We start from the raw sequence: 12,282 nt of genomic DNA on the forward strand, positions 1-12,282 counted from the left end.
TTGGAATTAGTGAATAGCGTTCCAATCAATACCATGCAAAAGATGTTCTACCTCTAAAAGTAATACTGAAAGCATGTCAATTGTTTTTAAAAATGTCAATAAAAACATTAACCTTTTCACTGCGGGCGGCCAGTGGCCGACACCCACACTCCCTCCCTGGTGCAGGTCACGACCAGTGGCCGACACCAGGGAGGGTATTAATAAGTCCTCGGGGGCAATGCCCCCGAGGATTTTTATTTTTATTTTATTTATTTTTTTCCTTTCCCCGGGAGACACGGAAGCTTCCGTGTCTACCCCCCACTTTGTGACATCAGCGCCGCTTCCTGTTTCGATGGGGAAAACGGCCTTCCCCACGTTCGGGAAGGCCTCGTAAGAAAGGGGAGAGTCTCCCCTTTCTTACGAGGCCTTCTGAAAGTGTTTCCTGGCCCCCGATCGCAGCTGTGCTGCGATCGGGGGCCAGGAAACACCACTAGACACCAGGGATTTCACTTGAGGGGGGGGGGGGGGTTGGCCCCCTCGGAAAACGGGCTGCCCCCACCCAGGGGCATATTTTCTTTTTACCAAGCTACAAAAAGAATTGGAACTTTTAAAGAACACAAAAAGTGACTCTGAAGTGGCACACATACTGCAGAGGATTGCAGAAGTAAAAATGATCACTGCAAGGAATGCTTTTAAAATTAAATCTGCAAAACTGAAAAGAGACATGTTAAGATTTCATATACCTCCTCTCCCAAATCAGCACTTCATAAATCATTCTGTTTTTGGAGATTCACTTGTCAGTGTATGTCCTGTGAGTAAACCGCATTAAAAAAATAGAAGATTTCTAAGACAAAAAAGACTGCAAAGCACCAGCCAGCTACAACCCTTCCAGACATCAGATACAGTTGTTGACTTAACTGGAGGGCTGCTATCACCAGGCGAATTAAACCTCTTGAGCAAAGGCCTCTATTTCTGTCCTGTACCTAAGGACCATAATACAGCCAACATGAAGAGAGACCTAAAATCCTTTGAGAGAAGATGCAGACTTGCAGAATACTTTAACAATAATTCTAATGTTGATCTGCCAAGCTACCTTCCAGATCCATTTAAGAAGTTCCGCCATCCTAAGTCATGGACCACTCAATGTGGTAGAAATCCCGTTCTTGATACATACATTTTATCCATTAACAAACTCAAAGAATCAACACCTAAAAGGATTTTTGATAACATTACCAGAGAGGAAAGACAAGCCCTCTACCACCTTCAACAGAGAACAGATGTCATTATAAAACCAGCAGACAAAGGTGGTGCAGTGGTTGCCATGAAAGTATGTGATTATACTGAGGAGGGAATGAGACAACTGATGGATACCAACACTTACAAACCTTTAGAAACTGATCCCACAGAAGACTTGAACAAAGAAATCAAGAACATGGTTGCAAAGTACAGGAGCTTAAACCTCATTGATGATACAGCAGATATACTTGTCCACCCCAAACCAAGACCTGGAAGATTTTATATGCTTCCCAAAATTCACAAAATGAACAATCCTGGCCGCCCCATCATCTCTGGCAATGATACGGCCACTGAGAGACTATCTTTATTTGTTGACCTGCACCTCCAGCCCATTGTCCAACAACTTCCATCATTTAAGGACACCAGTCACTTTCTTCAGATTATTGAAAAATTAAACCAAACCTATACATCTGATGATGACACTCTTCTGGCTACATTTGATATTACATCATTATACACCAATATACCATATGATGATTGGCTTATGGCATTATCTGAAGCTCTTAATAAAAGAACTGTGAAAAAACCATCAACAAATGTGCTTACCAACTTTGCAAGAGTTATCCTTAAATCCAACAATTTTACCTTCAATGGTAAACACTATTTGCAGTTACAAGGGACATCAATGGGCACTCGGATGGCTCCTTCCTATGCAAATATCTTCATGGGAAAACTGGAGGACTATATACTTGCGAGTTCTAACATCAAACCACTGGTATGGCTACGATACATTGATGACATTTATAATTTGGAATGCAGGAAGCAGAACACTTGAGCAATTTACAGCTTTTATCAACAGTATCCATCCTACCATCAAATTCACTGGCAGCAATACTACACAGAAGAGTCATCTCCCTTTTCTGGTTGTGTTACTCACCATTCATGAACAAAAAATTATAACTGATCTGTACCACAAGCCTACAGATGCTCATTTGTATCTAAACTGGACTTCATGTCACCCACGCCACACTAAACTCAGCATCATCTACAGCCAAGCGCTCAGAATAAGACGCATCTGCAGCAATGAAGACACTTGTAAAAGCCATCTACAGGAGCTTGTTAGATTATTTAAAAAGCGAGGCTATCCTCTGCATATCATTCTGCAACAAATTGACAAGTCTTTGCAGTTACCCAGGGAAGCACTTATTTGGAATAACAACAGAAGAAACAAAAGTGACAGAATCCCTTTTGTGGTTGACTATCATCCATCAGCTCCCAACTACAGAAATATAATACAAACAACTTTTCCCTTACTATCCACTTGTGAAAAATTGCAAAAGCTTTTTCCAAAACCGCCAGTCATTGCTTACCGCAGAGCTCCCAATTTACAATTGGGGGGGGGGGGCTGGGAGGTTCACTGTTCGAAAAGCCAGGTTTTGAGGCCCTTCCTGAAAAGAAGTAGGTTTTGGGTCTTGCAAAGGTGGGTTGGGAGGGCGTTCCAGGTTTTGGGTGCAAGGTAGGAGAAGGATCTGCCCCCGGTGGTGGTGTGTTTGATGCGGGGGACAGAGGCGAGAGAGAGGTCAGCTGAGCGGAGGTTTCGTGTGGGGGTGTGGAAGGTGACTCTCGTTGAGGTAGGCAGGGCCTGTGTTGTGGAGTGATGTGTGCGAGGATGAGGATCTTGAAGGTGATCCTTTTGTCAATGGGGAGCCAGTGGAGGGATTTGAGGTGTGGAGAGATGTGTTCGTGTCCGGGGAGGTCGAGGATGAGTCACGCTGCTGAGTTCTGGATGCGTGTAGTTTGCGCTTGAGTTTTAGAGTGGTGCCGGCGTAGAGGGCGTTTCCGTAATCAAGTCTGCTGTTGAGTGCGTGAGTGGCAGTTTTTCTGGTCTCTTTGGGGATCCATTTGAATGTTTTTTTCAGTATACGGAGTGTGTTGAAGCATGAGGAGGTGAGAGCGTTGGTTTGTTGGGTCATCGAGAGGGAGGAAGTCTAGGATGATGCCGAGGTTGCGTGCGTGGTTGGTGGGGGTGGGTGTAGGGCCTAGTGTGGTGGGCCACCATGAGGGGTCCCAGGTGTTTTTGTGTGGGCCAAAGAGGATTATTTCGGTTTTGCTTGAGTTGAGTTTCAGGTGATTGGCTGTCATATATATATATCACTTTTGTCAATATGTGTGTGGTTTCCCTGGGGGGAAAAGGGTCAGACTTGTCTAGTGGCAGTTTTAGTGCCATAAAGAAGCGCAGAAGGTTTATATGCCTACTGCAAAGAGCAAATCTGTATTTTATGTAAATAGCTGAGTACATTACTAAAGTCAGCCATTACCTGCGCTATAATACCAATGAAATGTATGTGCGGGGTGGAGGGCGGCTATGGAGAGATGAAGGGCACTTTTGCTGGGTGGTAATGAGGGAATCAGAGGAGGAGGGAGTGGGAGCACCAATAATGATTGTTGGACTGGGCGCAGGAGGTGCTAAAGATTGTGACGAATGGTATGTGACAAGGTGTTTTTTGAGTGTCTTGAAAGAACGTGCTGATTGAGGGAGGAAGCGCAGGTAAGGTGGCCTCTACTGTTGCACGTATCTCTCACACACCATCGATTTTGTGACTGCCTACGTAGGCTAGTGTTTTAGAGCAACAGTTTAGCCAATAGCAGAGATGGCATCTTGATGGATGACTGCTGCCTGTACTCGGGTTATAGAGGACCGCTCTGACATAGGATCAGAGACTGAGACATCAGATACTGAGACAGCATCTGAGGGATAGGACAATGGCGCAGACTCTGGGTGTGATTTTTCAGTCGGAGGAGTCCCATTCGATAACTCCTCTTCCAGTACATTATGAGGGAGATGATGAGGACAGTCCTGCTGTCCCTTCGCAAGCTGTGCAACTGGGTAATAGTGGGTTAGCCCAACCCAGAGAGCAGGTGAATGCGGCGGCAAGCAGAGAGAGAGTGCTCTCTTGGGAGCTCCCCAATTTAGTGTAGCCCCAAATTCCACCACTCAAATCGTATTGTGGAGACATCAAAATTATCTATGGCAAAACAAACTGGTTTTGTAAGGCAGGCACCTGTGTTTTTGGTCCTGGATTCGGCGGCCATATAGAGAAACACACTAAGCCCAAACATTTCTGGAAACTAGACATTCGGGGGAGTCTACAGAGGTGTGACTTGTGTGGATTCCCCAAAGTTTTCTTACCCAGAATACCCTGCAAAGCTGAAATGTTGAATCATTTTTCTCGCATTTCTGTCACACAAACTACAGGAATATGCTGGGATCCACAAAATTCCTACCACCCAGTGACTCCTCACCTGTCCTGATAAAAACACTACCCCACTTGAGTGCCTACACCTAGTGCCTGCGTCAGGAATGGATCACCCCAGGGTCAACAGCTGCCTCACGTAAGGACCAACATTGACCGTTGTGTGATCTATTCCTGTTGCGGGCACCAGGCCTACCCACACAAGTGAGGTATCATATTTATCGGGAGACTTGGGGGAACGCTGGGGGGAAGGAAATTTGTGGCTCCTCTCAGATTCCAGAACTTTGTCACCGAAATGTGAGGAAAACGTGTTATTTTAGCCACATTTGAGGTTTGCAAAGGAATCTGGGTAACAGGACCTGGTCAGAGCCCCACAAGTCACCTCATGTTGGATTCCCCTGGGTTTTCTAGTTTTAAAAAATGCACTGGTTTGCTAGGTTTCTCCAGGTGCCAGCTGAGCTAGAGGCCAAAATCCACAGGTCGGCACTGTTTTCTATGAAAAAATGTGATGTGTCCACGTTGTGTTTTGGGGCATTTCCTGTCGCGGGCGCTAGGTCTACCCACACAAGTGAGGTATCATTTTTATCGGGAGACTTGGGGGAACGCTGGGTGGAAGGAGATTTGTGTCTACTCTCAGATTCCAGAACTTTCTGTCACCGAAATGAGAGGAAAACGTTTTTAAGCCACGTTTTGAGGTTTGCAAAGGATTCTGGGTAACAGAACCTGGTCAGACGCCCACAAGTCACCCCATCTTGGATTCCACTAGGTCTCTAGTTTTCGGAAATGCATAGGGTTGGTAGGTTTCCCTAGGTGCCGGCTGAGCTAGAGGCCAAAATCCACAGCTAGGCACTTTGGAAAAAACAGCTTTGTTTTCTGTCAAAAAAATGGGATGTGTCCACGTTGTGTTTTGGGGCATTTCCTGTTGCGGGCGCTAGGCCTACCCACACAAGTGAGGTATCATTTTTATCGGGAGACTTGGGGGAACATAGAATAGCAAAACAAGTGTTATTGCCCCTTATCTTTCTCTACATTTTTTCCTTCCAAATATAAGAGAGATGTCTATTTGAGAAATGCCCTGCAATTCACATGCTAGTATGGGCACCCCGGAATTCAGAAATGTGTAAATAACCACTGCTCCTCAAAACCTTATCTTGAGCCCATTTTGGAAATACAAAGGTTTTCTTGATACCTATTTTTCAATCTTCATATTTCAGCAAATGAATTGCTGTATACCCAGTATAGAATGAAAACCAACTGCAGGGTGCAGCTCATTTATTGGCTCTGGGTACCTAGGGTTCTTGATGAACCTACAAGCCCTTTATATCCCCGCAACCAGAAGAGTCCAGCAGACAAAACGGTATATTGCTTTCGGAAATCTGACATCGCAGGAAAAAGTTAGAGTAAAACATAGAAAAATGGCTGTTTTCAGCTCAATTTCAATATTTTTTTTATTTCAGCTGTTATTTTCTGTAGGAAAACCTTGTAGGATCTACACAAATGACCCCTTGCATTCAGAATTTTGTCTAGTTTTCAGAAATGTTTAGCAGTCCGGGATCCAGCATTGGTTTCACACCCATTCCTGTCACTAACTGGAAGGAGGCTGAAAGCACCAAAAATAGTTAAAATGGGGTATGTCCCAGTAAAATGCCAAATTTGTGTTGAAAAATGTGGTTTTCTGATTCAAGTCTGCCCATTCCTGAAAGGTGGGAAGATAGTGATTTCAGCACCAGAAACCCTTTGATGATGGCATTTTCAGGGAAAAAAACCACAAGCCTTCTTCAGCAGCCCTTTTTTCCCCCATTTTTTTGGAAAAAACGAACTTTTCACTGTATTTTGGCTATTTTCTTAGTCTCCTCCAGGGGAAACCACAAACTCTGGGTACCATTAGAATCCCTAGGATGTTGGAAAAAAAGGACGCAAATTTGACGTGGTTAGCTTATGTGGACAAAAAGTTATGAAGGCCTAAGCGCGAACTACCCCAAATAGCCAAAAAAGGGCTCAGCACGGGGGTGGGGGGGGAGGGGCAGGGGGGAGGAGGCCCAGCAGCTAAGGGGTTAAATAATCATTAGGCAACGTATCACCCATGGACAGGGCATTTCAGAACCTCTTTCAACTACAGCTGGAAGAGCTGTGTGTCAAGAAAAGCTTGCATGCACAGATGCCTCCACCTCACCTTATCGGACAACATCCTCTATTTCAAGAGATATACAGGAAAAGGCATAAACAGCATTGGCATAGATACCATTCCCAACACCCATTGCAAAACAAGATCAAAACACCTGTGATGAAAGTTTCAAACTGTGCAGGTTCTAAAATAAATTTGCACTTAACAAGCACACATTTAAAAAAAAAAAAAAATCTCTTGTGAAATGCTGTGCCATCCTGCTAATAGACAATTCTATTCAGTTAACATCAATACATGTTTACTCAGACACTCATATGTCAGCTGGTAAGACGGAACGTACCTTGTTCATTTGAGATCTTCTCTTTGAAGAGATGGACATCTTCTCATAGAAATCAATCAGCAGCAATACTGGAGTGATCCACCTAGGAGAGCACAGAAATAACATCACCAGAGCAGAACCCACAAAAGCTGCTATCAGAACTGTCAGAACAAAGTAGAGAATTATTCCAATCATACGAGGATGTGACTTTACAGCTTGATTCAAAGTACGAGATGGGTCAAAGGACATACTTTATAAGCAATAAAATAACTTACCTTTAATAGAAATCTTTCTGATCAATGATTCAGCTCACAGATTCCTTACATGACCCCAGCCAAGGCACCAAATTAGGTCCACCAAATCTTTCACTAATAAATCAACACCAGGAGGTGCTTAAGCAATGGTGTCATGAGGGTTAAGTTAGCACTGACACTTATACCAGCCAGGATAAAGAGGGTGCTACAATGCTTAGGACTTCAGTTACAGCATTTCCTCAATTTCAAACAAAGTTGAGACAAATGTAAAACATGACCACAAGGCAACCCCAAAGTTACCCCAAAGTTACCACACCAGCAGCTCAGGGCCGGTCAGGTGCAGAGGTCAAAGAGGTGCCCAAAACACAAAGGTGCCTATGGAGAACAGGGGTGCTCCGGTTCCAGTCTGCCAGCAGGTAAGTTCCTGCGTCCTCGGGGGGCAGACCAGGAAGGATTTGTAGAGCGTGGGGGGAGTGGGGGACACAAGTAGGCACACAAAACACACCCTCAGCGGCACAGGGGCGGCCGGATGCAGTGTGCAAAGCAGGTGTCTGGTTTCAGGTAGGAAACAGTGGAGGGACCCAGGGGTCACTCTAGCGGTGCAGGCAGGCACAGGGGGGCTTCTTGGGACAGCCACCACCTGGGCAAGGCAGGGGGTCGCTCCTGCGTCGAAGTTTGGCTCCTTCTGGTCCTGGGGCTGCAGGTACAGTGTTGGTTCCAGGCGCTGGGTCCCTTGTTACAGGCAGTCGCAGTCGGGGGGAGCCTCTAGATTCTCTCTGCAGGCATCGCTGTGGGGGCTCAGTGGGGTCGTCTCTGGTTACTAACGGGCTCGCAGTCGCCGGGTGGGGTGGTCCTCCCTGAGGTGTTCATTTTCTGCAGGTCGAGCCGGGGGCGTCGTGTGCCGAGTGTAGTCTCACACTTCCAGCTGGAAACGTGAAGTCTTTGGAAGTTGCTTCTTTGTTGCAAAGAAGTAGCTGGTTTTGAACAGGGCCGCTGTTCACGGGAGTTTCTTGGTCCTGTAGTCCAGGGCAGTCCTCTGAGGCTTCAGAGGTCGCTGGTCCCTGTCGGATGCGTGAGCAGGTTTTCAAAGTTGGAGACAGGCCAGTAGGGCTGGGGCCAAAGCAGTTGTCACCTTCCTTCTTCTCTGCAGGCTTGTAGGTCAGCAGTCCTTTCTTCAGGTTCCAGGAATCTGCTTTCCTGTGATCTGGGGAGCCCCTAAATACTGAATTTACTGGTGTATTTAGGTCTGGGAGGGCAGTAGCCAATGGCTATTGTCCTTGAGGGTGGCTACACCCTCTTTGTGCCTCCTTCCCTGTGGGGAGGGGAGCACATCCCTAATCATATTGGGGGAATCCTCCAAACTCAAGATGGAGGATTTCTCAAGGCAGGGGTCACCTCAGGACACCTTAGGGGCTGTCCTGACTGGTGGGTGACTCCTTGTTTTTCTCATTATCTCCTTCAGCCTTGCTGCCAAAAGTGGGGGCAGTGGCCAGAGGGACATGCATCTCCACTAGCTGGGATGCCCTGGGGCGCTGTAACAAAAGGGGTGAGCCTTTGCGGCTCACCGCCAGGTGTTACAGTTCCTGCAGGGGAAGGTGTGAAGCACCTCCACCCTCTACAGGCTTAGTTCCTGGCCACAGAGTGACAAAGGCACCCTCCCCATGTGGCCAGCAACATGTCTGGTGTGAGGCAGGTTGGCAGAAACTGGTCAGCCTACACTAGAAGTCGGGTAGGTATTCAGGGGGCATCTCTAAGATGCTCTCTGGGTGTAGGTTACAATAAATTGCACACTGGCATCAGTGTGCCTTTATTGTGCTGAGAAGTTTGATACCAAACTTCCCAGATTTCAGTGTAGTGATTATGAAACTGTGGAGTTCGTGTTTGACAAACTCCCAGACCATATACTCTTATGGCTACCCTGCACTTACAATGTCTAACGTTTTGCTTAGACACTGTAGGGGCATAGTGCTAATTCACATATGCCCTCACCTGTGGTATAGTGCACCCTGCCTTAGGGATGTAATGCCTGTTAGAGGGGTGACTTACCTATGCCACAGGCAGTGTGAGGTTGGCATGGCACTCTGAGGGGAGTGTCATGTCGACTCAGTCATTTCTCCCCACCAGCACACACAAGCTGGCAAGCAGTGTGTCTGTGCTGCGTGAGGGGTCCCCAGGGTGGCATAAGACATGCTGCAGCCCTTAGAGACCTTCCGTGGCATCAGGGCCCTTGGTACCAGTTACAAGGGACTTACCTGAGGGCCAGGGTTGTGCCAACTGTGGCGACAAGGGTACTGTTTAGAGAAAGAACACTGGTGCTGGGGCCTGGTTAGCAGGGTCCCAGCAAACTTTCAAATCATAACTTAGCAAAGGCAAAATGTTAGGGGGTAACTGTAGGAAGTTGGCTCTGTATGTACTATTTCAAAGTAAGGAATAGCATGCACAGAGTCCAAGGGTTCCCCTTAAAGGTAAGATAGTGGCAAAAAGAGATAATACTAATGCTCTATTTTGTGGTAGTGTGGTCGAGCAGCAGGCTTATCAAAGGAGTAGTGTTAAGCATTTGTTGTACACACACAGGCAATAAATGAGGAACACACTCAGACAATTCCAGGCCAATCGGTTTTTGTATAGAAAAATATATTTTCTTAGTTTATTTTAAGAACCACAGGTTCAAATTTTACATGTAATACTTTAAATGAAAGGTATTGCAGGTAGGTACTTTAGGAACGTTGAATAATCAAAATAGCATATACACTTTTCACATAAATCACATATAGCTATTTTAAAACTAGACACTTTATGCAATTTTCACAGTTCCTAGGGAGAGGTAAAGTAATGTTCTTGCAGGAAAGTAAACCACCTACGGGGTTCAAGTTTGGGTCCAAAGTAGCCCACCGTTGGGGGGTTCAGAGCAACCCCAAAGTTACCACACCAGCAGCTCAGGGCCGGTCAGGTGCAGAGGTCAAAGTGGTGCCCAAAACGCATAGGCTTCAATGGAGAAGGGGGTGCCCCAGTTCCAGTCTGCCAGCAGGTAAGTACCCGCGTCTTCGGAGGGCAGACCAGGGGGGTTTTGTAGAGCACCGGGGGGACACAAGTTAGCACAGAAAGTACACCCTCAGCAGCACGGGGGCGGCCGGGTGCAGTGTGCAAACATGCGTCGGGTTTCCAATGTAAATCAATGGGAGACCAAGGGGTCTCTTCAGCGATGCAGGCAGGCGGGGGGGGGGGGGGGGGGGGGGAGGACTCCTCGGGGTAGCCACCACCTGGGCAAGGGAGAGGGCCTCCTAGGGGTCACTCCTGCACTGGAGTTCCGATCTTTCAGGTCCTGGGGGGTGCGGGTGCAGACTCTTTACCAGGCGTCGGGATCTGGGAGTCAGGCAATCGCGGTCAGGGGGAGCCTCGGGATTCCCTCTGCAGGCGTCGCTGTGGGGGCTCAGGGGGGACAACTCTGGCTACTCACGGTCTGGCAGTCGCCGGGGAGTCCTCCCTGAAGTGTTGTTTCTCCACAAGTCGAGCCGGGCGTCAGGTGCAGAGTAGCAAGTCTCACGCTTCCTGAGGGAAATGCAGTTGTTTTAAAATTGCTCCTTTGAAACAAAGTTGCAGTCTTGGGTGAACAGGGCCGCTGTTCTCTGGAGTTTCTTGGTCCTTCTAGAGCAGGGCAGTCCTCTGAGGATTCAGAGGTCGCTGGTCCCTGGGGAGAGCGTCGCTGGAGCAGTCTTTAGAAGGGGGGAGACAGGCCGGTAGAGCTGGGGCCAAAGCAGGTGGTGTCTCCGTCTTCTCTGCAGGGTTTTTCAGCTTAGCAGTCCTCTTCTTTGGTTGCAGGAACCTGAGTTCCTAGGTTCTGGGGAGCCCCTAAATACAGAATTTAGGGGTGTGTTTAGGTCTGGGAGGGCAGTAGCCAATGGCTACTAGCCTCGAAGGTGGCTACACCCTCTTTGTGCCTCCTCCCAAGGGGAGAGGGTCACATTCCTATCCCTATTGGGGGAATCCTCCATCTGCAAGATGGATAAGTTACTTACCTGTAAATCCTAGTTCTCTTCCAGGGGTATCCTCATCAAAGTCATAAACATTGAATATTCCCGCCCTTGTGCGGGGACCCCGGAGCATATATAAAATATATACACATTATACATGTGTAACAAACAGTCATGCAGGCTATCATGTTAAAAACAGGCTAAAATGCTTTATTTCTATGAAGTTTTTTTTTTTTTTTTTTTTTTTTTTTTAAATACTACAATAGAGCATAAATAAGTACCCAAGCTCCTAAAACTAGGCTTGGGGAAGTAAGCAGTAGCAAACTCTAGTGAAAAAATAGAGAAAACTGCATTGAAAACAATGAAGCATTCTTAGCCAATAGGCTGCATGCAGGTTAACACAGGAGAACCATAAAAACTTTGGCACTGTGCCTTTAAGACCCTGAGCACCTCCAGTATCCCACCATGCCTCAGGGGTGAAGGAAAGGTGACAGTTGGTTCACAGTTAGGTCAGTTCTTTTTACGGTGACAATTTGTATAATTGAATCAAAATACTGTCTGTCCTGCACTTCCAGTAGACGTGTGTCCGGGGAGGAGGGTGGGTTGTTTATGACTTTGATGAGGATACCCCTGGAAGAGAACTAGGATTTACAGGTAAGTAACTTATCCTTCTCTTCCAGGGGATCCTCATCAATAGTCATAAACATTGAATAGATTAGCAAGCCCATCCCTAAACCCAGCGGACTGTCCGATAGAAGTGCAGAAATAGACATGACTTACGCAAATAAATTCCTTAGAGAGGCCTGCCCCACTTGGGCATCCGCTCTTGCATCTGAGTCTAAACAATAATGTCTTGTAAAAGTATGTACAGACTTCCATGTAGCAGCCTTACAAATCTCAGATATAGGAACATTGTTCAGGAGAGCAGCTGTAGCCGCTTTTCCCCTTGTGGAATGCGCTCTAGGCCGGGCTAGCAATTGTTTATTAGCTAGCTGGTAAGTATTAACAATACAAGAGACTATCCATCTTGATATTGTTCGCTTAGATGCTGCTTCTCCTGTCCTTAAATGACCATAGTTCACAAACAAGCGGTTAGAATTTCTAATCGATTTTGTCTTGTCCAGATAAAATTTCAGCACTCTTT

General features: G+C 46.7%; 1 protein-coding gene across 10 annotated transcripts in view; it reads right to left on the minus strand.

Annotated features, from left to right (window-relative positions):
- HUWE1 (HECT, UBA and WWE domain containing E3 ubiquitin protein ligase 1) overlaps window positions 1-12,282 on the minus strand; it is a 1,403,674-nt gene that overhangs the window by 825,335 nt on the left and 566,057 nt on the right. For all 10 annotated transcript variants that reach the window (XM_069209338.1, XM_069209335.1, XM_069209339.1 and 7 more), the window contains one exon: window positions 6,935-7,016. In XM_069209338.1, the coding sequence (XP_069065439.1) occupies window positions 6,935-7,016 (82 nt within the window). The remainder of the gene's footprint in view (window positions 1-6,934; window positions 7,017-12,282) is intronic.

Source organism: Pleurodeles waltl, chromosome 10, assembly GCF_031143425.1.
Source record: "Pleurodeles waltl isolate 20211129_DDA chromosome 10, aPleWal1.hap1.20221129, whole genome shotgun sequence".
In the NCBI taxonomy this organism is placed as follows: domain Eukaryota; kingdom Metazoa; phylum Chordata; class Amphibia; order Caudata; family Salamandridae; genus Pleurodeles; species Pleurodeles waltl.